This window comes from Oncorhynchus clarkii, chromosome 20 (assembly GCF_045791955.1).
Source record: "Oncorhynchus clarkii lewisi isolate Uvic-CL-2024 chromosome 20, UVic_Ocla_1.0, whole genome shotgun sequence".
Classification (NCBI taxonomy): domain Eukaryota; kingdom Metazoa; phylum Chordata; class Actinopteri; order Salmoniformes; family Salmonidae; genus Oncorhynchus; species Oncorhynchus clarkii.
This window is the reverse complement of record NC_092166.1, coordinates 71,754,250-71,781,943: the sequence shown is the minus strand read 5'-3', so window position 1 is coordinate 71,781,943 and position 27,694 is coordinate 71,754,250. Positions and strand designations below refer to the sequence as shown.

Sequence of the window (27,694 nt, the reverse complement as noted above, 5' to 3'; positions counted from 1 at the left end):
CATCCATCGCTTTTCAAAGTCTACATTTTCAGTTAGGTTAAGCAGTAGATTCAGGCTCACTCTCATCATAGTCTATCCAAGAGCGCACGGACGGGAACGGGAGCGCACAGCATCCCAACTGTCGCTCGTACCACCTGATGAGAAGTATCTTAGTTCCCATCCTGAATCCACACACTGCCAGTTCAGTTGCGCAAACGCTGCGGAGGAGCTTCGGAAATCGAAGTTGAGTTCGTTGGTTTTCTATTCTTTAAACACCTGACTAAGTTTGACCATTTGGAGAAAAAATCGGATATCATTCCAACACCAATCCAGTAGGAATTAAAGTTATGGCACTATCCATGCTGCGCAGCGGTTTGCTTTTTCTGTGTCTGACAACTATCCATACCTGCAATGGTGGCGGACAGGTTTGTAGTCTTCGCACCTATCATCTGTGTATGTGTGTGTGGTAGGCTACATGCTTATTACGCGTAGAGAGAGATGCGTAATTTTTAAGAATATTTTGTTGGAAAAGTTATTGTTTTTTTCCTCAACAACAACCCATGCTGCAAAAGTTACTCTAGGCTACAGTTAATTAGCTTTATGTTACGCTCAAAAAAGAAGGCTACATTAATTAACACGTATAAATATGTCTTCCAGTGTTTTGTTATCTGTACACGTAGTCCTTCATGTTCTTCCTCAGACAAAACAAACCTTAACTTGCAATTGCTATCCTTCCCTGGTATGTTCCAATGTAAAAGGTTTAGCCATGATTTGAACATGTAGGCTATTATTGGCCATGTCCTCATCACAAATGAGCAAGGACTGTCCTTACAGGATTAGACAAATATCCCGTTGAGCAAGGGAAAATACCTATTGAAAGATAATAAGAGGGAAGCCGTGAGCACTGACTCTTGGACGCCTTTCGGCATCTTTGTCCAGGATTCTAAAACAAGCCATCTATATATGAGCCCACTGTGTGTGTGTGTGTACGTGCGTGTGTGTGTGCGTGCGTGTTTGTGTGCAGGGCTCCAGACTGGGACCATTCGCATCAGTGCGAACTCCACATTCTACATGGTCACCTCTCTTAAAAGGCTAAAACCATGATTTGGTCAAACAGTAAAGTTCATTATCCTCATGATTCCCGTAATGACAGTGTCAACCTGCCCCTCTACCTCTTTCGCTGGGGCCTGCTGCGGAAAACACAACTATTCAACGGTGTCAGCTCTCAATTTTGAGCTCAATGGCAACTATTTATAACAAGATATGTGATATGGTTTGCGATAGGCCTATGGAGCGCGAAAATATGCATTGGCCATTGGGATTGCAAAGGCCTTATTGGGCGCTAAACTACAACTGCAGCGTTTTTGGGGATATTCAACATTGACTGTTATATTTACATGGCTACTAGCAGTGGGTATTCTATTTAGAGTCAGCAATCTAGCGAGTGTGTTTTGAGTTTCCACTTACTCAGGTGGTGAATTAGCCCCAAATATACCGTTAACCTATGATATTAGTGCACATAAAAATGCAGGCAATTTCATCTCTATTGAACAAAAACAAACCAGAACATTCTGGAGCCCTATTTTAACAGTAAAATCTAACCACAATAGCATAATTGTCAACCCAAAATGCAAGACAATCACTGAATTAGGTTGCACATCAAAATAATTTGAATAACAACATGAGAAGATGACGAAGCAACGTGTTTCTTGAATAGCACCTCAGTAGTCTATTACACATTTTAATAAAGCACTATGAATTACTTCATAAGATGATACAAATGTTTTCAATTGAGTGACGTTGCAATTTCATTTGGGTGCGAACAAATCATGGGCTGGTGCCATCAAGGGAAAAATTGTAGTCTGAGCCCTGGTTTGTGTGTGTGTTTGTGTGTGTTGCTAGGATGGATATGAGTCCACTACTGTGTCAGTTAGTGGCATTTCCATTTACCCTGTGGGAGAGTCGTCAAAGAAAAGAAAAGAGCACATGGAAGAAGTCTTATTGAAGCATAGGGCCTACTCTTGGCCAATGCCCCTCTGAGAATTGACCTTTATAAGGGCAGTTCTGCCTCAAGGGCAGAATCAATGGGATTTCTTAAGTTTAGGAAAGTTATTGCAGTACTCACAGTGGGCATTGATTGTCATTTCAAGTATGCAAGGTATGCCCTCACCTGAGAAATTACACTTTTCTACAGACTTGTTAAATATGATTGAAAAGGATTAGCAAACATCCATTTATTTCACTGTTCTCTGAGACTTTGGAATGAGCTTATCTGTCAACAGCCTGCTCTCAAATAGCTCATGGGCTCATGGCATCCAGGCTATGTGCTGAAGCTGAATACAAAGCTGGTCCATTCAGGGTTTGTTATCCAAGGAGTCTGTAGCTGTGTCCCAAATGGCACCCTATTCCCTATATGGTGCATTATTTTTGCATCGACCTCAGTCAAATGTATTGCACTATATAGGAAATAGGGTGTAATTTGGGATGCAACCTCTGTGTTTCCTGCCATGTAAATATACAGAGGGCCAGGGTTCTGGACAGAGGTCTCACTGACAGACATCTGTCAAACAGCTTTGGTCCAGCTGCTGTATTGTCTGACACTGGAGAAGAAGGAGAAAATGAAGAATAGAGCGAGGGGTAGAGAGAGAGGGAGAGAGACAGACAGTGAGAGGTGCATGGTGTGGCGGCCTCTCACATGTTCCTCCAAGTGAGTACCAGGACCAGGGGGAGGAGGGTTTTGAGGGCTAGCGGAGACAGCTGTGGCTAGAAGGTTATTACTTTAGAAGTAGTGTACGCACAGCCAATAACTTTCAGGTGCACTGTTTTGACCCAAAGGTCGTTGTCAGGCTCTTTCTTTCAGGAATCCTGGGTATGACTTCTGAATGTTAATAGAAGGATATAATTGCTGAATCTTCCATGACCAGGTGGCAGGCCACAGCCATAATACTAATACAGTAATAACACAACGATATGAATGTTATCATTATTTGATCTCTGAAATCACAACCAACAACATTACTATAATAATACTCAGTGGTGTAAAGTACTTAAGGAAGAATACATTAAAGTACTACTTAAATCATTTTTTGGGGTATCTGTACTTTACTTTACTATTTATATGTTTGACCACTTTTACATTTACTCCACTACATTCCCAAATAAAATATTGTACTTCTTACTCCATACATTTTCCCTGACAACCAAAAGTACTCATTACATTTTGAATGCTTAGCAGGACAGGAAAATTGTTAAATTCACACACTTATCAAGAGAACACTTGGTCATCCCTACTGCCTCTGATCTGACAGACTCAGTGTGCCCCTGGCAATCCGTACATTTTAAAAACAAGAAGATGATGCCGTCCGCCTTGCTTAATATAAGGAATTTTAAATGAGTTATACTTTTACTTTTGATGCGTAAGTATATTTTTTCAATTACATTTACTTTTGATACTTAAGTATTTTTAAAACCAAATACTGTTAGACTTTTACTCAAGTAGTATGTTACTGGGTGACGTTCACTTTTACTTGAGTAACTTTCTATTAAGGTATCTTTACTTTTACTCAAGTATGACAGTTGGGTACTTTTTCCACCACTAATAATACTACAATGATATAAATGTTATTGGTCTTGTTGAAAACACCTGTGCAGCTGTGAAATTGGATTGGGATTTGTTTTGGCGACGGTTGTTGGAAATGCTAGGGAACACAGGCGGAATGTCAATATTTGTAACCACAGCCATCACAGAACCCACCCACCACCAGACATTTTGAAGTTTGATTTGGGTACATCCCAAATGGCAGCCTATTCCCTACACTCTTAGAAAAAATGTGCTATCTAGAACCTAAAAGGGTTTTTCGGCTATCCCCATAGGAGAACCCTTTGAAGAACCCATTTTTGGTTCCAGGTAGAACTCTATTGGGTTCCATTTAGAACACTAGGGTTCTACATGGAACCCAAAAGAGTTCTACCTGGAAGAAAAAAAAGGTTATCCTATGGGACAGCCAAATAACCCTTTTGGGACCCTTTTTATGTATATTGTGTATAGTGTATATAGTGCACTACTTTTGACCAAGGCCCATAGTGCTCTGGTCAAAAGTAGTGCACTATATAGGGAATAGGGTGCCATTTGGGGACGTGCCTTGGAGTTAATCGGGTGATGTCATTAACTACCACAGCTGCGCTAGGCTTGTTAAATCATACCTGCCTCTTCTCATATGTTATGACGATTACACATTTTGTGGATTTTATTGGTAGTTGTGATTTATTGAAGCTTGCTCATTTTAATTGCGCTATAATACTGTCATAGTGCAAATCATGGTTTATTTATATGCTTCCCATTAAATTGATATTAATCATGGTTTAATATCTTCAAATACTTGTTGTTTTAACATTTGGTTATGTGTGTGACTAAGAACAAAATAGGTTGTGGCTTGTAAAACTGAAAGCCAACACTCCTTAGTTTCTAATTTCCCAGTTCTGTACTGGTATGTGCTTCATTATTTTCCAGAACTGCATGGACAAACACCACCAAGAACCATGTTCTTCATGTTGTTTTCATGTTTGACCAGTTATACATGTATGTAACTGTATGATATCTTATGTTAACATCACAGGAGGCTACTGAGGGGAGAATGGCTCATAATAATGGCCTTGAACAGAGCAAATGGAATGGAAACCATGTGTTTGATGTATTTGATACCATTCCACTGGTTCTGCTCCAGTTATTACCACAAGCCCGTTCTCCCCAGTTAAGGTGTCACCAACCTCCTGTGGTTAACATGTACTGTATGTGTCTCTCTGTCTCTAGAACTGCATGGATAAACACCAGGTGGTTGGTGTTCTCCGTCAGATGGAGAAGTTTCTGAAGGGACAGGAGATGAGATTCACAGAGGGACTACGCATCATGAAGTCAAAACTGGCAACCCTACAGAACTCTGTCTCCAAGTTGCCTCAGGCCGATCAGTCGGCTGGTGAGTAGCCCGAGAGTATAGCCTTTCTCCAGCACTCTGCAGCACCTGAAATCAAACTCTTATATAGCCATGTACAGACCAGCCTAAGGGTTCTTTACGCTATCTTGCTCTCATTCTCTAGCTGTCTCTCCTCAATATAGCAGCTGATGAATGATTTGTTCTTAACTGACTTGCCTAGTTAAATAAAGGTAAAATAAAAAAATGAATTCATCAACAGAGGAGAAAATTGGAGCACGTTGAATGATAATGGAAGTCGATTTCAGAAATGCTTCTTTATTATTAAAACCAGAAATCTACTTTGATTGTCTTTCAATTTACTCCACTTTTGTCCTCTATTTATGCACCATGTTTAGAGAGCCAGGCCCAGGCCTAAAGATCCCCTAGCCTGGGCCTACTTCCATTGTCCTTAAGAGGGGCTCTACTGCAGAGACATAACATCCTAACCAGAGGGTAAGGGGAGGAGTGTTAGAGGCTAGGGAGTAGTGTGTGGTCTACCATCATTGGATTTTGGGGAAGTTATTCTATTGTTTACCATGTCAGTACTGTTTACCATAATGTGCATTGATGAGATTCACATCCCCGTTCCTGGTTTTGTGGTCAATAAATCAACAAAATAAGGAAACGGTTAGATTTGAAAGTTTAGCTTAAAGTTTAAAGTTTCCCACTGAAACCCAAGCTTCTGCATAGCACTTAAATGACATGTGAACTCTCTTCGACCTGATGTTGACGCTTTAGTAGATAAACCTCAGTATTGGGTCAATGTGGAAATCGTTGGTCTTCTAGTAGTTACCGCTGTCCTTTTGGATCAAATGTTTTTCTTCCAGACAACTAGTTAGGCTTATCAGGGGTTTCTATCAAACTTAGCCATAGCAAGTTCTATTGTGTTATTTTCAATTCTATTCTATTCGATTCTATTTCTTTCTATTCTATTCCTGTGAAAATGGATGAATAGAGTCATTCATCAGCTGCTATTTTGAGAGAGATAGTAAAAGAGAGAAAGAGAGAGAGAGGGATAGAGCGAGAGAGAAGAGAGAGAGGAAGAGAGAGAGAGAGAGAGAGAGAGAGAGAGAGAGAGAGAGAGAATGTCATTTGGTACCATTACAGTACACACCGAGCACTCAATAGGAGACTGACAGGAAGTGGAATTGTGTAATTTAGCCCCAGACATGTGGATGATAGCTCTGCTCTTACTGGTATAGAACAAACCTCCCCCTCTCTCTCTCTTTTGCTCAAAAATAAACTAGACACTGTTTAGCCATGTGCTTGCAATTACTTGAAAGATTTCTCTTCTCCTAATTCTATTGTTGTATAGTTACAGTGAGGGTACAAAACATTATGAACACCTGCTCTTTCCATGACAAACTGACCATATGAATCCAGGTAAAAAAATATGATTCCTTATTGATGTCACTTGTTAAATCCACTTCAATCAGTGTAGATGAAGGGGAGGAGACAGGTTAAAGAATGATTTTTAAGCCTTGAGACAATTGAGACGTGGATTGTGTATGTGTGCCATTCAGAGGGTGAATGGGTAAAACCTAAAAATGAAGTGCCTTTTAACGGGGTACGGTAGTAGGTGCCAGGCGCACCAGTTTGTGTCAAGAACTGCAACACTGCTGGGTTTTCCACGCTCAACAATTTCCTGTGTGTATCATCCAGCCAACTTGACACAACTGTGGGAACTATTGGAGTCAACATGGGCCAGCATCCGTGCGGAATGCTTTCGAAACCTTGTAGAGTCTATGCCCCAACGAAATGAGGATGTTCTGCAATTCAATATTAGGAAGGTGTATAGCACACGTAGCCTGCATATCAGTGCATACACAGAAACTATCTAGGGGAGAGGCGCTGTGCTGTGAGGTTGTGCTGTGTGGTGTTGCTGTTTATTTGAGCAATATGAGATGGAACGGATTTCCGTGCAATAATGGCTCTATATAATACTACACGCTTTCTTAAGTTTGTTCTGGATTTGGGGACAGTGAAAAGACTGTGCTTCCAATCATCTTTGGAAAGAAAAAAACTACTTTAAGGCATATTTTTGTACAGTCAAATGAAGGGAATGTTCTTACTGTGCTTTCAATTAGTTGAAAATTGAAAGCACAGTAAGAACATTCCCTGCGTTTAACTGTAGAAAAATATGCCTGGAAGATGAGGTATGTTGGTTATGTTTCAAAATGCTGATTCCTGCCGTACCTGTGTTGTGGAGTTAGCCTACTACTTACAGCATTTCCATACAATTTTACTTTGAGAGGTACAATATTATGCAATTGACAGGGTGTGGGGTGTTTATCCCAAAAGCGTAAGCTGTACTGTACTAGAGGTCAAACCTCTTTATTTACATCCAGATTTAGAAAAGAAGCACATACTGATCTAATTACATTAAAATCTTGGCTTTCAATTGTAAGTAGTAGGCTAACTCCAGAACACAGGTACGGCAGGAATCAGCCTTTTGAAACAACCAACATACCTCATCTTTCAGGCATATTTTTCTACAGTTAAAGGAAGGGAGCATTTGATCAGTGTGTAATTACAACACCTTGGCTTTCAATTCTGTACATTTGTGGAATTATTTTCTATTATTGCTGCCATTTTATCCTTTCTGCATTTGTAGTAGGCCTAGTTTCTCTCAATAAAATGGTCATTTTTTCCTTTCTGCATTTGTAGTAGGCCTAGTTTCTCTCAATAAAATGGTCATTTGTCGAGAACTATTTCAAGTAGCTGTTTTATTTGGTTTTAGAACTGGTGTTGTTGGTTTCCCCTCTCCTCCAAAACGGCTAGTAGCAGTAATCTGTTGAATGAAATGAGGCATTGCGTCAGTCTTTTCCCATGAAGTGGTCCTAGAGTCCTACAGTACCAACAGTACCCGGGACATGTGTATGTCCTCAGGCACTAAATACCACAGGATGCTGGGTGACTCCATATGCATACATGTGTGACAATCTTCTCTCTCCTCTCTTCCTCCCCCCATCTTCCTCTCCCTCCCTCTGTCCTCCCTCCCTCTTCTCTCTCTGCCCCAGCCCCCTCTGTATGCCCCTCCCTGGAAGCCCCTGTCCACGGGACAAAGTTTGGCTCCAAGTATTTCATCAGTCATGAAGTCCATTTCACCTGTTCCCATGGTTACCATCTGGTGGGCCCCGGGACACGTGTGTGTCAAGAGAACGGGAGTTGGAGTGGTGTCAACACTATCTGTAAAGGTACATGTCTGTCTGTCTGTCCGTCTGTCTGTCTGTCTGTCTGTCTGTCTGTCTGTCTGTCTGTCTGTCTGTCTGTCCGTCCGTCCAAATGGGCAATATAGTCAAACACACATCACTTTAGGTGGTGCAAAGCTGAGGAAAACTTGAAGAGATGGGACCCGCACACATTACACCACCATATCTTTATTTGGCATTAAGTTAGGAACAATGTTCCAATGTGTCTGTCCACTGTCTGTCCACTGTCTGTCTGTCTGTCTGTCTGTCTGTCTGTCTGTCTGTCTGTCTGTCTGTCTGTCCACCTGAAACCAGAGCCTATCTCACACATTACATTGCAGTTTTGCTATTTCCTACACAAATGTTCCTCTTTAAAATGACTTGAGTTCACATCAGCCAGTCACTGTAAATTGTAAAGGTCACACTACTCCTCTTCTCCTGTTGTTATTCACTAGTGCTGCTGCCATGGACTCTGTCTTCACAACGCCCTGGAATTTACTGTAAATACCTTTTATCATCAGTCGGAGGGGGGCAGAGAGGGGAGGGGACAGAGAGGGGAACGGGGGGTGGCAGAGAGGGGGACAGAGGAAGGGACAGAGAGGGAGACAGAGCAAGGGACAGAGGAAGGGACAGAGGGGGACAGAGGAAGGGACAGAAGAAGGGACAGAGAGGGGGACAGAGGAAGGGACAGAGAAGGGGACAGAGGAAGAGACAGAGGGGGGGACAGAGGAAGGGACAGAGAGGGCAGCAGAGAGGGGGACAGAGGATGGGACAGGGAGGGCAGCAGAGAGGGGGACAGAGGAAGGGACAGAGAGGGTAGCAGAGAGGGGGGCAGAGAGGGGACAGAGAGGGGGACAGAAGAAGGAACAGAGAGGGCAGCAAAGAGGGGGCAGAGGAAGGGACAGAGAGGGCAGCAGAGAGGGGGACAGAGAGGGGGAAAGAGAGGGCAGCAGAGAGGGGGACAGAGAGGGCAGCAGAGAGGGCAGCAGAGAGGGGGACAGAGAGGGCAGCAGAGAGGGGGACAGAGAGGGGACAGAGAGGGCAGCAGAGAGGGGGACAGAGAGGACAGCAGAGAGGGGGACAGAGAGGGGGACAGAGAGGGGGACAGAGAGGGCAGCAGATAGGGGGACAGAGAGGGCAGCAGAGAGGGAGACAGAGAGGGCAGCAGAGAGGGGGAAGGGGTGTTAATAAAGAGTAAGGAGGAATGTTTAACACGTGCTAATGTTATATTAGAGTGCGGTGGTGTATTGAAGCTGTGTTTCCAAAGTATGTGTCTGCACAGTGGCGATCCATCCATATACCTGTTAGTGGTTAGCTTTTACTACTGACATCACTATCACTTTAAACTCCCATCCTGTTCTTCACAATTTGACCTATGAAGATTTTCTGATATAACTGTGGTCAGAGTGGCTGCAGTGGCTACAAAAACAGTTGGCTAAAATTAAATCTAGGCCGTGTTCTTTGGGGCATGTCATGTAAAATGTTTAACCACGAAAAATGTGAGTTTTTCATTGGACAATTCCAGGTAGTCCATCTCTGTTTCAGTCTGTTTTCTTTCATTTGCTACCCAATGAAATTAACCCAGCCCTGCATTAATTATTGGGTTGTGCCAGACAGTGCACCCTCAACTACTCAGAGTTGAGCAAAGAATAAATACATTGAGACAGACTGAAGAGTTAACAGACAGAGATTCCTGTAAGGAACTGCTCTGACTGAACACTACTGGACAGAAATCTGGCATCTGCGACCCAGACCCTTTGTTGTTCTAGAATCTAGAGTAGTCTGTTCAGACAGAGGGCCCTGTAGTCCTGTAAAGATTGATGACGGAGGAAGAGAGAGGGAGAAAAAGAGAGAGGAAAAGAGAGAGAGCGTGATAGAGGAAGAGAATATGAGGAAAGAAAGGGGAAGAGATGAAGGGATAGAGGGGGGAGAAAGACAAGGGGAGAGAGAAAAGGAGAGAGAAAAACAGAAAAAGAGAGAGAAGAGAGTGAAAATGTGTAGAGTGAAAAATACCTGACCTATAAGAGGTTAGAGGAATGGAGAGAGAGATAGAGAGAGAGGGAGAGAGAGAGAGAGGGATAGATAGAGAGAGGGAGATAGATAGAGAGAGAGAGAGAGAGAGAGAGAGAGAGAGAGAGAGAGAGAGAGAGAGAGAGAGAGAGGAATGGATAGAGAGAGGGAGAGGGATAGATAGAGATAGATAGAGAGAGGGAGAGAGATAGAAGGAGAGAGAGGGATAGATAGAGAGAGAGGGGTAGAAAGAGAGCGAGAGAGAGAAAGGGAGAGATAGAGCGAGATAGAGGGATGGATAGAGCGAGGGAGAGGGATGGATAGAGGGAGAGATAGGGAGAGGGATAAATAGAGGGAGAGATAGGGAGAGGGATATATAGAGGGAGAGATAGGGAGAGGGATATATAGAGGGAGAGATAGGGAGAGGGATATATAGAGGGAGAGATGGGGAGAGGGATAGATAGAGGGATAGATAGAGGGAAAGAGATAGAGGGAGAGAGAGTGAGAGGGATAGATAGAGGGAGAGGGATAGATAGAGGGATAGATAGAGGGAGAGAGAGTGAGAGGGATAGATAGAGGGAAAGGAATAGATAGAGGGAGGGATTGGGATAGATAGAGGGAGAGAGAGTGAGAGGGATAGATAGAGGGAAAGGGATAGATAGAGGGAGAGACAGAGATAGGGAGAGGGATAGATAGAGGGAGAGACAGAGATAGGGAGAGGGATAGATAGGAGGAAAGGGATAGATAGAGGGAGAGAGAGGGAGAGGGATAGATAGAGGGAGAGAGAGTGAGAGGGATAGATAGGGGGAAAGGGATAGATAGAGGGAGAGAGAGGGAGAGGGAAAGGGAGAGATAGAGGGAAAGGGATAGATAAAGGGAGAAAGAGTGAGAGGGATAGAGAGAGGGAAAGGGATAGATAGAGGGAGAGAGAGTGAGAGGGATAGATAGAGGGAGAGAGAGGGAATGAGAAATAAGGATAGAAGGAGGGCAGAGTCTCTGGGTCTTTAGCTCTGTGGGCTAACTGTATTTTGAACGAGAGTGCTATATAGAGTGAGAGCTAGAGGGAGAGGGAGAGATAAAATGAGAGGGAAAGAGGTAGGTCTTTGCTTCTGAGGGTTAACTGTATTTTGACTCCTCTCCTAATCCCATGGTGTTTATTTGCCTTCCCCGGGGCCACCTGACCACAGGACAGGTACAGATGTATAGACCTATTTCACTCCCTGGGATATTTTTAAACTCATTTTCCACATATTTGACATTTTTTATCCTCTCTCTCTCAATAGTGCTTTTTTAAAGCCAAACTCTAAATTTAGACATGTTATATATGTACAGGACTACCCCTTTAGAACCCATCCACAGAGATGATATTGTGCAAGTTGGGTCTTTTCCTGGTCGTTTTAAACATCAACATCACCGTCTCCTTTGAGACCTAAGCACACATTGACTGAACTGACTGTACCACTTCGGATGTGTCTCAAATGGCGCCCTATTCCCTATTTAGTGCACTACTTTTGACCAGAGACCTATGTGAATAGGGTGACATTTGGAATGCACATTGGAATGTCTCGGCTAGTGCCAGTAGCGATGGCCGGGCTGGCAGAGATGTGAGCCATCAATAGCATGCTTAACATAGTTGCTGCTATTAGACCATGGGCCGTGGTGCTGTAATGAAATATATGAGTGCAGCATGGATGAACTTGACATCTGCCTTCTGGAACCCCTGGACAAAGAGACTGAAGAGAGGAACAGCATGGATGAACTTAACCTCTGCCTTCTGGAACCCCTGGACAAAGAGACTGAAGAGAGGAACAGCATGGATGAACTTAACCTCTGCCTTCTGGAACCCCTGGACAAAGAGACTGAAGAGAGGAACAGCATGGATGAACTTAACCTCTGCCTTCTGGAACCCCTGGACAAAGAGACTGAAGAGAGGAACAGCATGGATGAACTTAACCTCTGCCTTCTGGAACCCCTGGACAAAGAGACTGAAGAGAGGAACAGCATGGATGAACTTAACCTCTGCCTTCTGGAACCCCTGGACAAAGAGACTGAAGAGAGGAACAGCATGGATGAACTTAACCTCTGCCTTCTGGAACCCCTGGACAAAGAGACTGAAGAGAGGAACAGCATGGATGAACTTAACCTCTGCCTTCTGGAACCCCTGGACAAAGAGACTGAAGAGAGGAACAGCATGGATGAACTTAACCTCTGCCTTCTGGAACCCCTGGACAACTCCTGGACTGCATCCCAAATGACATCATATTATCTGTGTTGTGCACTACTTATGGGCCCTGGTCAAAATTGAATATAATGCCATTTGTGACGTAGTCGTTATTATGGGGGAATAGCACCAACACAGAGAGGGGAAGGGGAATAGGGGAATGTGCCCCCCTCTGGAATGCAGTCTAGTACAGGTGTTTTCTGTGTCCTTTATTGCCACTTTAACGAGGGGTTCATTCAGTGAGGGCTCTGAGCTCCAGCCACGATGAAGAATGGGCCTTTTCTTCTCATCCCCTTATCTGTTTATGTGCGGCTTGGTACCCCTTTAGTTGGCCAGCCGGCTGGCTCACGGGATGGGCTGCCTTCTCCCTTTCAGCCTGGCTTTCAGGGGCTGCTCCAGCTCAAACAAGGTCACCCTAAATGGGACGTGTACGTGTGTTATTCCTCCTCCTAGCAGAATAAAAATCGAATCAAAGTTTATTGTTCGAGGTACACAGTTTAGAAGATGTTAGAGCGGGTGCAGCGAAATACTTATGTTACTAGCTCGTAACAATGCAGTAAAATATCAAACAAGTAAACACGCACAAAAAGAAAGAAATCAATAGTATGTTACAGTCCCTTATGTCTCTCTGGAAGGAGATCCTCGCCCTGAGCGCATCTACTTTATTGTCCAGGAACTGAATGTTGATGGTTTGCTCGCTGCTTGAGTCTTCTGTTCCCTCGTCTCCGGCATCAACCTTTTGGTGTAGCACCCGGGATGAATGGGGCTGCCTCTGAAAGTTCGAAACAAAGGATCCACAAAAATGTGTCAGACCCCCAGTACTCCTGCTCCAGTCAATCCACCAATTCAGAGAGAGGTGATGGTGGATACAGGGAGGGGGGGATGAGGGTAGAGTAGTGTGTGTGTGTGTGTGTGTGTGTGTGTGTGTGTGTGTGTGTGTGTGTGGGTGTGTGTGTGTGTGTGTGTGTGTGTGTGTGTGTGTGTGTGTGTGTGTGTGTGTGTGTGTGTGTGTGTGTGTGTGTGTGTGTTATTCTTAATCCCGTGATAGATCCACTACTCTCAAGAAACAGACATTCTTCTAATTTCCAATGATAACATTGTCCACTCTGCAGCCAATTGAAGAAGCAATTTTGTTGCAATGGAATAAGTTTCCATGTTTAAAGAATAACCTTTTCTCCTTATGTATAAGTACAAAATCAGTACAAACCTCTTCTAGGGAGTTTTTCACTTGTTATAAGCAGTTACATAAACACAGACTCTTGGAGTCAGTGAAAGGCATGTGCCTCCTAACATTACAATTCTACAAGAATTAAAACCATTAAAACCATAATGCTAATAAAACCATGCCAACGGTCTCTGGAGAACTTTGTTCATCATGCTCATTTGACAAAAACTAAAACAAATCACCATCCATCCATTCCCCATCTGTGCAAGTCCATTTAGCTCAAACAACACCACTTCTTTATACAGTATGAATCAGGACTGAAACATTTCATCTCTCATTTCAAGCACTTTGAACAGTGAGGCTGGAGACCTGAAGGGGAGTATTGACGGAGAAAGGAATGAATTGTCCTCTGTCTGTAAACGATGCTGCCAGGTTAGTCTGGTCTAAATCTGCTGTATCACCCATCCCCTGGACAGAGAGCAGACCTACAGCCCCTAGATGGGACTGAGATAAGTAGAGAGCTAACAGTATGCTCATTCATGTGTGAGACATGATGTATCTATTTAGAACAGTGTCAACCACAGAATTAAATACAACACTAGAATTGACATTGGCTTTCTAGGCAATGTGACTACAGGGCAGCCATCTTGGTCAGGGAAATCTTTCATTCTTTCACCTCTCCCTTATGTTCATAGATGTGAGTGAGTGCTCCAGTAACCCATGCCAGAACGGAGGGACCTGTGTAGAGGGAGTCAACCAATACAAGTGCACCTGTCCACAGAGCTGGAGTGGATCCAGCTGTCAGCACCAGACACAGACAGGTCAGCGGTACCAGACTTCATAAACCTAAGACCCTACCATAGGACATAGAACCTAGAGACAATTGCATTACATTGCTATTTGTTGCTATCTCACATATGATGTTCTGTTGTACATACTGTATTTGTGGATATCTGTGCATTGTTGTATGTGTTGTGTTATGTCTGTGTATGTGTTGTCAAGTCCTTGATACGTGTATGTCCTTGTCTTTGTTGTTTGTCCATGTATTGTCATGTACGTCTGCATGGTTGGGTTGTGGTTGTGCTGTGGTTGTATTTGTGCCTGTGCTTTTTGTGCGTGGTTGTGGTTGCGTTGTCCAGTGGTGCACAGGCCCTCTCCGGGCCGCCGGGCGAAGTTTAAGCTCCTCCCTCTCCCTCTGTCGCGTTCAGCGCCACCTGAGTGGAGCGTCATGAACGACCCTGCGTTTAGCCGACGACCCCGCTGTGCCAAGGTGGACAGAGCCCAACACTGCAGCTGCGACGCTGGCTTTCACATGAGTGGCACCTCGGACAACAGCATCTGCCAGGGTGAGACAGTCAGACAGGGATCTAGCTTGGTTAGTTTGGTTATGTTAGCCTGGTTAGTTTGGTTCAATCTGGTTTAATCAGGCTATGCCAAAGTGGACAGAGCCCAACGCTGTGATGCTGTGTTTCATATGAGTGGCACCTCGGACAACTCCATCTGCCAGGGAAAGACTGGCCTTTTCCAGAAACAACCCCTAGCATCTAGCCCCTACCCACTAACTAGTCAGGATCTGAGAGGATTGGATAGTTATAAGAAATATGGTGGCGATATCTCCACCTTCCTATTTGAAGATAGCAAATACTGTTTGAACCCAGGTCGGCTGCTTCACATGGCTGCAATGTCCATAGTTTATGTGTCTAGATCCTGGAGCACCCATTTCCATCTCTTGTGCTGTTGCAGAGATGTCATGTTATTGGCCCCTAACTCTTAATTAGGCATTAAACAACTCTCTCCTTACCCCATCCCAGACAGCCAGACAGATGAGAGATTGGGCAGAGGGCCTCTTACCCTTCAGCTCAAATCCTTCTACCTACTGTATCCCTCCCTATCCTTCCACCTATTCCTCTCTTTCTATCCTGTATTCTTGTCTCGATCCTTGTAAATGTATGACTCTAAGGAAGGGATCATCAACTACATTCAGCCTCAGGCCATTTTTTTCTCGAGCGGATGGTCAGGGGGCTGGAACATAATTACAAGTCATTTGTAGACTGATATACAATATTTGACTAAAACAATAATTTCAGACCTTGCTTACATTTTTTACAATCACGTATTATGTATGGGAATACTTGGAATACTTGGGAACAGATATCCAAAATTAAAATCACTTGGAGCTGATTTTCTGGTGTTTTACAGTATTTTATGTCCAACCATGAAAATAAATAAATGTTGTTTTTTTTGCTCAGAAAACTTCAGGGGTTAAATAAAACCACTCTCACCCCTCCTCTCTGTAACGGTTTTCTGTATGTGAAGGAGAGTCGGACCAAAATGCAGCGTGTAGATTGCGATCCATGTTTTAATGAACAAACGTAAAACACGAATCAATGCAAACACTACAAAATAAAGAACGTGATGAACGTAACGAAAACCTAAACAGCCTAATCTGGTGAAAACACATAGACAGGAACAATCACCCACCAACACACAGTGAAACCCAGGCTACCTAAATATGGTTCCCAATCAGAGACAATGACGAACACCTGCCTCTGATTGAGAACCATATCAGGCCGAACATAGAACTAGACAAACTAGACATGTAACATAGAATGCCCACTCAGATCACACCCTGACCAACCAAAACATAGAAACATACAAAGTAAACTATGGTCAGGGTGTGACACTCTCTCTCTCCTCCCAGATGTGAACGAGTGTGAGGTGTACCGGCTGGACCAGGGGGGCAAGCTGTGTGTGTATGAGTGTGTCAACGTCCCAGGCTCCTACCAATGCTCCTGTCCCAGAGGCTACAAGCTGCTGCCTGATGGAAGGAGCTGTGAGGGTGAGTGACAGGAGGGTAGGAGAGTGGGAGGATAGGAGGGGATGGAGGGGATAGAGGGGTGGAGGGGGGAAGGGTGGGTAGGAGGGGATGGAGGGGATAGAGGGATGGAGGGGGGAAGGGTGGGTAGGAGGGGATGGAGTGGATAGAGGGATGGAGGGGGAAGGGTGGGTAGGAGGGGATAGGGGGAAGGGAGGGTAGGAGGGGATGGAGGGATGGAGGGGGAAGGGTGGGTAGGAGGGGATAGGGGGAAGGGAGGGTAGGAGGGGATGGAGGGGATAGAGGGATGGAGGGGGAAGTGTGGGTAGGAGGGGATAGAGGGATGGAGGGGGAAGGGAGGGTAGGAGGGGATGGAAGGATGGAGGGGGGAAGGGTGGGTAGGAGGGGATGGAGGGGACAGAGGGATGGAGGGGGGAAGGGGGGATAGAAGGGGATGGAGGGGGGAAGGGAGGGTAGGAGGGGATGGAGGGGATAGAGGGATGGAGGGGGGAAGGGTGGGTAGGAGGGGATGGAGGGGATAGGGGGATGGAGGGGATAGAGGGATGGAGGGGGGAAGGGAGGGTAGGAGGGGATAGAGGGGATAGGGGGATGGAGGGGATAGAGGGATGGGGGGAAGGGAGGGATGGAGGGGATAAGGGGATGGAGGAGGGAAGGGTGGGTAGGAGGGGATGGAGGGGATAGGGGATGGAGGGGATAGAGGAATGGAGGGGGGAAGGGAGGGATGGAGGGGATAAGGAGATAGAGGGATGGAGGGGGGAAGGTAGGGTAGGAGGGGATGGAGGGACGCAGGCAGAAGAGAGGGTAGAAGGGAATGGAGGGTGGAAGGGGGGCAGGAGAGGATGGAGGGTAGGAGGGGATGGAGGGCAGTAGGGAGGGTAGGAGAGAATGGAGGGCTGTAGAGAGGGTAGAAGGTAGAGGTCTTCATGTTTTCAACAGACCCGAAATTCTGAGATCCACCAGGGACCCGAGTGGTGGTCCTGGTCCTAAATTCTGACATTTGTCTTGGATCTGGGTCTGATATAAGTGCCTGGTGTCTCTGGTATGTGCAATTACCCGATTGTACCTGTCCTCTGTTAATGTAGTGTTTGTGTGATGAGAGCTGCGCGAGTTTGTTATCTGTGCCAGACAATTGCAACTCAATAAAACGTATAGCTTATATCCAGCTGAAACTGGTTCAGGCTGCCCGCCTCAAGTGCGCCTGCTGCTGAGGAGAGAGAGAGCGAGTGAAAGGAGCCTTGGCCTAGGCTACTGTTGATTGCGAATATGGAGTCCTTTTTCATTGAAGAAAATGTTCAGTTAGAGGAGAAAGACTATAGTGAAAAGAAGCCGAAAAGAGGAAAGTCCTCGAGGACAAGTTTGAATTTTGTAGTGGACAAAGATGAGAAAATGTTTGCGTGTCTGTGTGCAACTCGCTATTCAGGTTTGATGCAATTTTCTACCTTTCATTTATTTATTTTCGTATTTATTATCAATTGTTTAGTCGTTAATATTATTGTAAATCATTATGGTTATTATGATGATGATGATTGTAAGTATATTTAATAATCTAAACCGGTTATTTAAATGGACTATTCAAAAAGTGTTTTGTTTCTTTTTGTTGAGACATTTTCATGGTAAAGTAGGATCTAACTGTGTTTAGTTTCAGGTTAAAAGTAGGCCTGTTGTAAAATAAATAATATTAGCCCTGCTGTCATTTGTTGGGTAGGCCTACAGTAGGAATTGGTCTTTGTTGGTAATTAATGTAATGCCGCAATATAATAACATGTTTGTATTTTCCTTATAAACAATGGCATGGGTTACTTTTGATATTACCACTAATATAGTTAAATCACTTTTGTGAACGTTTGGTATGGTATGGCTATTATTAGGCTTAGCTACAGCAGGCCTATGAACGCATTGCGCACTGACACTCCAACTGACTCCAATGGACTCATCTCGATGCACACACACACACACACACACACACACACACACACACACACACACACACACACACACACACACACTACATGTTCATGTTTTTAAATGTAAAGTATTTGGTCTGTAATGTATTTTACGTTATGTTTCAGACCCCAATAAGACTCCCTGTCACCATTGCCTTCGTTATGTTTCAGACCCCAATAAGACTACCTGTCACCATTGCCTTCGTTATGTTTCGAGCCCCAAAAAGACTACCTGTCACCATTGCCTTCGTTATGTTTCGAGCCCCAAAAAGACTACCTGTCATCATTGCCTTCGTTATGTTTCAGACCCCAAAAAGACTACCTGTCACCATTGCCTTCGTTATGTTTCGAGCCCCAAAAAGACTACCTGTCACCATTGCCTTCGTTATGTTTCGAGCCCCAAAAAGACTACCTGTCACCATTGCCTTCGTTATGTTTCGAGCCCCAAAAAGACTACCTGTCACCATTGCCTTCGTTATGTTTCAGACCCCAATAAGACTACCTGTCACCATTGCCTTCGTTATGTTTCAGACCCCAAAAAGACTCCCTGTCACCATTGCCTTCGTTATGTTTCGAGCCCCAAAAAGACTACCTGTCACCATTGCCTTCGTTATGTTTCGGACCCCAAAAAGACTACCTGTCACCATTGCCTTCGTTATGTTTCAGACCCCAATAAGACTACCTGTCACCATTGCCTTCGTTATGTTTCAGACGCCAATAAGACTACCTGTCACCATTGCCTTCCTTATGTTTCAGACCCCAATAAGACTACCTGTCACCATTGCCTTCGTTATGTTTCAGACCCCAATAAGACTACCTGTCACCATTGCCTTCGTTATGTTTCAGACCCCAATAAGACTCCCTGTCACCATTGCCTTCGTTATGTTTCAGACCCCAAAAAGACTACCTGTCACCATTGCCTTCGTTATGTTTCGAGCCCCAATAAGACTCCCTGTCACCATTGCCTTCGTTATGTTTCAGACCCCAATAAGACTACCTGTCACCATTGCCTTCGTTATGTTTCAGACCCCAATAAGACTACCTGTCACCATTGCCTTTGTTATGTTTCAGACCCCAATAAGACTACCTGTCACCATTGCCTTCGTTATGTTTCAGACCCCAATAAGACTACCTGTCACCATTGCCTTCGTTATGTTTCGAGCCCCAAAAAGACTACCTGTCACCATTGCCTTCGTTATGTTTCGAGCCCCAAAAAGACTACATGTCACCATTGCCTTCGTTATGTTTCAGACCCCAATAAGACTCCCTGTCACCATTGCCTTCGTTATGTTTCAGACCCCAATAAGACTACCTGTCACCATTGCCTTCGTTATGTTTCGGACCCCAATAAGACTCCCTGTCACCATTGCCTTCGTTATGTTTCAGACCCCAAAAAGACTACCTGTCACCATTGCCTTCGTTATGTTTCAGACCCCAAAAAGACTACCTGTCACCATTGCCTTCGTTATGTTTCGAGCCCCAAAAAGACTCCCTGTCACCATTGCCTTCGTTATGTTTCAGACCCCAAAAAGACTACCTGTCACCATTGCCTTCGTTATGTTTCAGACCCCAAAAAGACTACCTGTCACCATTGCCTTCGTTATGTTTCGAGCCCCAAAAAGACTACCTGTCACCATTGCCTTCGTTATGTTTCAGACCCCAAAAAGACTACCTGTCACCATTGCCTTCGTTATGTTTCAGACCCCAAAAAGACTACCTGTCACCATTGCCTTCGTTATGTTTCAGACCCCAAAAAGACTACCTGTCACCATTGCCTTCGTTATGTTTCAGACCCCAAAAAGACTACCTGTCACCATTGCCTTCGTTATGTTTCGAGCCCCAAAAAGACTACCTGTCACCATTGCCTTCGTTATGTTTCAGACCCCAATAAGACTACCTGTCACCATTGCCTTCGTTATGTTTCAGACCCCAAAAAGACTCCCTGTCACCATTGCCTTCGTTATGTTTCGGACCCCAAAAAGACTACCTGTCACCATTGCCTTCGTTATGTTTCAGACCCCAATAAGACTACCTGTCACCATTGCCTTCGTTATGTTTCGGACCCCAATAAGACTCCCTGTCACCATTGCCTTCGTTATGTTTCAGACCCCAATAAGACTACCTGTCACCATTGCCTTCGTTATGTTTCGGACCCCAATAAGACTCCCTGTCACCATTGCCTTCGACTAACGGGGATTCTAATGAATCTAATCTAAAATCTTGAGGAGAGGAAGAATGTTTTAGGCCTACCAATATCAAATATATTCTGAACGAAAATTCACGAATTATTGTCCTTCTGTACACCTATATCTGTATAGCAGTACTAGCCTATCTGACAACTAAAAATAAATCCCATGTCGATGTCCGGAACATGGCGCCGGAATATCTATATCTTCCTCTCCGTCTCTCTAGGCCTAAGCTTGTCTCCTTTAATATATATATTTTTTATATTAATACCATACAGTGGATGCTTAGGCCTTATGCGTGCAATGCCTTGATGCATGTCGCTCAAATCTCCAACAGCTTAACCGTGAGGTAGACAACTATTGTTTTAGGAAAGTAAAAACCAATAAAACAAAAGACTACTATCGAAATACAGCTAATTGTTTTTTTGTATAGGCAGTTTGTATAGAAGGTTTGTATAGGCAGTTTGTATAGGCAGTTTGTTATGGGCAGTTTATATAGGCAGTTTGTTATAGGCAGTTTGTTATAGGCAGTTTGTTATAGGCAGTTTGTATAGGCAGTTTGTATAGGCAGTTTGTATAGGCAGTTTGTTATAGGCAGTTTATATAGGCAGTTTGTTATAGGCAGTTTGTTATAGGCAGTTTGTTATAGGCAGTTTGTAATAGGCAGTTTGTTATAGGCAGTTTGTATAGGCAGTTTGTTATAGGCAGTTTGTTATAGGCAGTTTGTATAGACAGTTTGTTACAGGCAGTTTGTTATAGGCAGTTTGTTATAGGCAGTTTGTTATAGGCAGTTTGTTATAGGCAGTTTGTATAGGCAGTTTGTTATAGGCAGTTTGTATAGGCAGTTTGTTATAGGCAGTTTGTTATAGGCAGTTTGTTACAGGCAGTTTGTTATAGGCAGTTTGTTATAGGCAGTTTGTTATAGGCAGTTTGTATAGGCAGTTTGTTATAAGCAGTTTGTATAGGCAGTTTGTTATAGGCAGTTTGTTATAGGCAGTTTGTTATAGGCAGTTTGTATAGGCAGTTTGTTATAGGCAGTTTGTTATAGGCAGTTTGTTATAGGCAGTTTTTAAGGACAAATAACTGTGGCCAATATCGCTTGCTTATTGATGGGGCTGGCAGCTCCGAGTTGGAGGTGTCTTTCTCTCTCTCTTTCTCTCAGGATTTTAATGTGTCAGTCGAATCCCAAACAGTTTGGGTCTGTTTTCCACTGTGCTTTTCGGAATGGGTGTGACTGTCCTTGGTTTAGTTCAGAACTGGTCTCCATTTAAAAAATATATATATATATATATATATATCGGTCGGGTGGGAAAGCCACGGATCCATTTCGGAACGGATCCAGCTTTTTGGACCGGGGAAGACTTCTAGTAGGAGGGGATGGAGGACAATGGCCCATTCATTTCCATGTGTTTTGGCTGTGGCGCTATGCATGGAGCTGCAGAGCTGGGCTTATAACTACAAAGCTACAGGCAGGGAGGGCCAGACTAGGGCTGGGGCTGGAAACGTTAGCTGTCAAATCCTTGCTTCCTTGTGCTTTGAGAGGAATTGAGTAAACAATGACAATGAGGAAGCAAGGATTTGATGGCTGTGTCTTTCATACCATCTATACCATCAGCACTATACCAGCCTTTTGGACCACATAAAAGTAGCCTATACATTTTTCATTTGTTTAGTATTCCATCAGAAAAAGGACTTTCAGAAAAACATATTGGTCAAGCTCAGGCACTTAAATCTCTAGGTGCATAATACCATACAGTCATTGCATAGTCCTAACAGGGTGGACATTTGGAGCCTGAATTAGACATATTTCTGTGGGGGATTGAGATTAAAGGAACAATCCACCCAAAACCACTCATTCCTGTAATGTACAATATTTTTTGTCAACAAATGTTTCATTTTGTCGTTATAGTAAAGTTGGTAGCAAGTGGCGAGTGGCGCAGCAATCTGAGGCACTGCATCTCAGCGCTAGAGGTGACACGACAGACCCTGGTTCGATTCCAGGCTGTATCACAACCAGCTGTGATTGGGAGTCCCATAGGGTGGCGCACAATTGGCCCAGCGTCGTCCGGGTTTGGCCGGGATAGGCCGGCATTATAAATACGAATTAGTTCTTAACTGACATGCCTGGTTAAATAAAATCTGAAAATTGTTGTCGAAATCTATTGCAGCTCAAGTCGACTACAAAACCCACAATGCAATGCTTTCTCTATGGGCTGACTGGCTAGCAAACGTAGCTACACACAATAATACCAAAGTCAATATCAGCACGTTAAGTAGCTAGTTAGCTGTAAAATCGCCTAAAAAAAACTGCACTATCAATTTAGGAGTCTACAAGCTCACCATGTTCAACCTGCAGATCGATGTGCCTCACCCTGGACTGAAGAAGCAGACCCTCTGTTAAATTACACATTTCTCAAGGTAGGAATATCGCAAAAAATATGAGAGAAGACAACATCCTACGTTATGACATCGGCCAGTACTGACATTTATGATATACGTTTTTGCGATCTAATTGTCGTATTCCTAATTTAGAGTAGTGAGAATGGCTTTATCCCAATGCTTGAACAGCAATATCTCAGATACACATTGAAACATGAAATTACACAGGGAATCGATAGAACATTGCGCAGAGATACACAAAAGCAATATAATATTAAAAAATGGGTGAATCTTTACTTTAAGCTAGCATAATGGTAAGCACTTGAAGATGATTTTAACTTCTAAATGTATTTTTACATGTTGAAATGTGACACATTTTCTCTATAATTTACGCTAACAGGCTGGAAATGTATGAGTGAGACAAACAGACAAGCATCATGAAAAATAGATAAAACCGATTGTTTAGTTTTGTTTAGCTTTGCACCATTGATATTTGATTGATTCCAACCAAAAAATGATGGCACTTTCTGAGTGATGTCATTGTGGGAAGGTTCTGTGATAATTACTACAAACTAACAGGGTGGGAAGTGATATCAGGGACACAGAGAATATTAAATACAATAATAAAAAATACAATAATGAAAAAAAAAGTTTAGATGAAAGAGATTTTAACTGAGACTATAAAATAATGACGAAAGATTTGAAATATATTTTTATATTTTATGGCTTGTATTTCTCGTAGAAGTTGATTAATAACACGGTAAAACATGGTAAAACACCTACATCCACTGACAAAAGTGTTAAAAATGCATAACATTCCTTTTCAATATCCATATTTTTCTGTTTTTAAGGTAAAGGACACGTGACCTTATATTTAAAGCCTTTTGGGATCTACATTTTACACAATATTTCCTGGGAACAGAAAAGGCAGTGCATTGTAGAAGTGACCCAGCTAGACACAGCCTGGGTCCTGGCCCTGAATAATGGGGCTAGTGGGGTTGTGGGGCTTTGCAGTACATTAATAAAGGTGAAATGAGGGAATGGAGGGGGGGGGGGGGGGGGGGGGGGGGTGAAAGACGGACAAAGAGAAGGGAGGGATGAATAAACAAACATGGTTTAGCTATGGAGGATTAATAAAGGTGGAATGAGAGAATGGAGGAGAGAGGCGAGGGAATGGAGGGATGAAGAGAAGGGATAAACAAATATCTTCATGGTTGGTTTAGCTTCAGAGGTCTATGGAAAGGAAGGGCGATGGTGGTGAAGGGAGGTATTGCTCTGCAGTGTGTTAGCTTAGCTATGGATGGAGGCCCTTTGAAAGGGAGGGGGGGGGAGAGAGAGAGAAAGAGGAGGTGGCTGTATGTATTTCTGTGGATGTGTCCAGTGCGCAGTCTTTTGCCTGACCATAGTCTCTACTCCCCAGTCCAGTTTCATCAACTCCCCTGTAGCTTAAGAAGCGTTACCTTCTCTGCTGGCCAGTGGAAGAGCAGATGACCTCACTAGTTCCCAGCAGAACAGACCATAAGGAATGTCTTGATCCAGGATGTGAGACGAGTCATTTTGGGGAGACTAAACTGAACAACCAAATAAACAGTCAGTCCTCTAGTCTAGCCCTCCTGCCCGCCAGCCCAGACGACACTAACCACGAAGCAGGATGCCAGTCGGGCGGGTCAGAGGCTGGACGTGTCAATCTTTATTTCTCTATTTAATTTATTCTCCCTTTCTTCCTCTCTGTCCCAACCCCCCTCTCTCTCTCACTCCCCCTTGCTCTCTTCTTCCTCTCTCTTGCCCTCTCTTTCTCTCTCTCCTACCCCTCCCTCCCTCTCTCTTCCCCCTCCCTCTCTCCTCTCTCGCCCTCTCTTTCATCCCTCTCTCATGTTTTCCTCCAGATGTGGATGAGTGTCTGACCCAACAGCACAACTGCAGTAGAGGAACAACATGTATCAACACTGGAGGAGGGTTCCAGTGTGTGAGCCCGGAGTGTCCCCGATCACACGGCAACATCAGCTACGTCAAGACGTCTCCCTTGTAAGTAGATACAGATAGACACCCCCTGGTGTTTGTGTGTGTATTATTCCTCCCCCAGCAGTAGAATAATTGGTCAGACCACCAGTATTCCTACTGTAGGCATTCCACCAATTCAGAGGGAGTGGATACAGTGTGTGTGTGTGTGTGTGTGTGTGTGTGTGTGTGTGTGTGTGTGTGTGTGTGTGTGTGTGTGTGTGTGTGTGTGTGTGTGTGCGTGTGCGTGTGTGTGTGCGTGTGTTATTCTTAATCCCGTGATAGATCCACTACTCTCAAGAGACAGACAGCTTTCTTCTAATTTCCAATGATAATATTGTCCACTCTGCAGCCAATTGAAGAAGCGTTTTAGTTTAGCAAAGTATTACGTTTCCAATCTAGAGGGATAGCCAGATATACAGTGTATCTTCTGCATACTTATTCAATTGCTATGTTTTAGAGAAAACAAACACAGTCACTGGAAGGCGTGTGTCTCATAGGAATGCTCATAAAAACCAGACCAGTACGACTTAAACAAAGTATGTTTGTAAAAAAATCTCAAAACAATACAGTTCCTTCATACAAGATGAATCAAGACTGAAACAATTTGTCTTATTTCAAACACTTTGACCAGGGATGCTTGACTCAGTACTGACGGGGAAAGGAATGAATTGTTCTCTGTTGATGGTACCAGATTGTGTTTGTTTGATTCTGTGTGCTGTGTACACATTTGTATGTTCATGTCACTAGAGCCTATCGCTCTCAAAATTACATCAACATCTCCTCTCTTCTCCCACACAGTCAGTGTGAGAGGAACCCCTGCCCTATGGAGAGTCGTTCCTGTCACCTGGCTCCTAAGACGGTCTCCTTCCACTACCTCTCCCTCCCCTCCAACCTCCAGACCCCGGCTACCCTGTTCCGCATGGCGACTGCCGCCGCCCCTGGCCGCCCCGGCCCCGACAGCCTGCGATTCGGCATCGTCGGGGGCAACAGCCGCGGGATGTTTGTGATGCAAAGGTCGGACCGCCAGACGGGTGAACTGATCCTGGTTCAGGGGTTACGAGGACCGCAGGATATCAGCGTTGATGTGGATATGTCCGAGTATAGTGAGCGCACCTTCCAGGCTAAGCATGTGGCGAAGGTGCATGTTCTTGTGTCGGCGTATGACTTCTGAGGAGGATGGACAGACAGAGGACAGAGGAGCGAGTGAGAGGGACAGAAGGAAGGAGGAGAGAAAAATAGAGCAATTGACAGAGGGATGAGGAAGTGAGAAGGACAGAGGGAGAAGGAGAAGTTAAAAGAAAATGAGAGGGACAGACACAGAATTGTTTGGACTGGCATTGACTATAAAGTATATTCGTGAGGATGTAGCTGAAATGAATGAATGGTTGAGTGAGTGAGTTAATGAATGTGAGAGAGTAAACATTTGTGAAACAAACTGACAAAGTGGTAATGGAATGGTAATATTATTTTTCTTTCATTCGCTCAGGAGTTGGCCCCTGGGGTTGCCATAGTGACCGGAGGCGGCGCTCATGTATGTGTAATGCCATTGGCTAGATCTGTTTAAAGGCCCACTCCTTCATTTACTCCACTTAGTTTTCATTTAAAGCTGATGATCAAAAACGGCTGTAAATATCACAGAGTAGTCCTTTAAGAGACATGAACCCATATATGCGTCCAAAGTGGCACCCTATTCCGTATTAAGTGCACAACTTATTTGTGCACTATGTAGGGAATGGGGTGCCATTTGGGATGCACACCCTGTATAACATGGCTCTGATTTATCTGAATATTTTGTTGCTGTTGTTTATTGTTACATACTCAGTGATTCAATGCAGTGTGCTTTTACAATTTGTATAATTTACACCTGTTTTTTACTGACTTGCTTTGGGATTATAGAACCTAAACACTTAGAACAACTAAGAGTGTTTTTTACTGACTTGATTCGTGATTATAGGACCTAAACACTTAGAACAACTAAGAGTGTTTTTTACTGACTTGCTTCGTGATTATAGGACCTAAACACTTAGAACAACTAAGAGTGTTTTTTACTGACTTGCTTCGTGATTATAGAACCTAAACACTTAGAACAACTAAGAGTGTTTTTTACTGACTTGCTTCGTGATTATAGAACCTAAACACTTAGAACAACTAAGAGTGTTTTTTACTGACTTGCTTCGTGATTATAGGACCTAAACACTTAGAACAACTAAGAGTGTTTTTTACTGACTTGCTTCGTGATTATAGGACCTAAACACTTAGAACAACTAAGAGTGTTTTTTACTGACTTGCTTCGTGATTATAGGACCTAAACACTTAGAACAACTAAGAGTGTTTTTTACTGACTTGCTTCGTGATTATAGGACCTAAACACTTAGAACAACTAAGAGTGTTTTTTTCCCCCATTATTATTATTATTTTTTACAATAGAAACCGTAATATTGTACTTGGACATATTTCCACTATGCTCATATTCAGTATGTAATTAAGATATGATGTAATTAATACATGGTAACTACAGTGATTTGGCAGCCCTGCAAATGCAGTGTACAATATATCAGCCATCTAATGTTTTAATAAGTCATTATTATTGCACATAACTATTTCTCCATACATGAAATAAAGACAGTCCTACAATACTAGTTTGATCTGATTTGCACCCCATGTCCCTATCCCAAAATACAGTATACAGTGAGGAAGGTCAAGTGATCAGCCCATGTCCCTATCCCAAAATACAGTGAGGAAGGTCAAGTGATCAGCCCATGTCCCTATCCCAAAATACAGTATACAGTGAGGAAGTTCAAGTGATCAGCCCA

At 43.7% G+C, this 27,694-nt stretch overlaps 1 protein-coding gene across 2 annotated transcripts; it reads left to right on the top strand.

The window, feature by feature from the left end:
* Positions 1-27,667, top strand: LOC139376867 (fibulin-7-like). Of its 2 annotated transcripts, XR_011627967.1 has the most exons (9): positions 1-404; positions 4,790-4,952; positions 7,970-8,146; positions 14,232-14,357; positions 14,745-14,882; positions 16,238-16,375; positions 24,767-24,905; positions 25,680-27,578; positions 27,625-27,667. XR_011627967.1 is itself a non-coding variant. In XM_071119833.1 (8 exons), the coding sequence occupies exons 1-8, from the start codon at positions 327-329 to the stop codon at positions 26,050-26,052; spliced, it is 1,401 nt and encodes a 466-aa protein (XP_070975934.1). In that variant the 5' UTR covers positions 1-326; the 3' UTR covers positions 26,053-27,596. The 2 variants fall into 2 exon arrangements, 1 of the variants encoding a protein (XP_070975934.1); XM_071119833.1 differs by lacking the exon at positions 27,625-27,667 and having other exon boundaries at positions 14,676-14,882; positions 25,680-27,596.
* Positions 27,668-27,694: the final 27 nt, after the last annotated feature.

Coding starts and splice junctions, on each gene's coding strand:
- LOC139376867 (XM_071119833.1), top strand. CDS start 327: ATGGCACTATCCATGCTGCGCAGCGGTTTGCTTTTTCTGTGTCTGACA. Junction 14,358..14,675: donor TCAGCACCAGACACAGACAG/GTCAGCGGTACC, acceptor TGCGTTGTCCAG/TGGTGCACAGGCCCTCTCCG. Junction 16,376..24,766: donor TGATGGAAGGAGCTGTGAGG/GTGAGTGACAGG, acceptor GTTTTCCTCCAG/ATGTGGATGAGTGTCTGACC.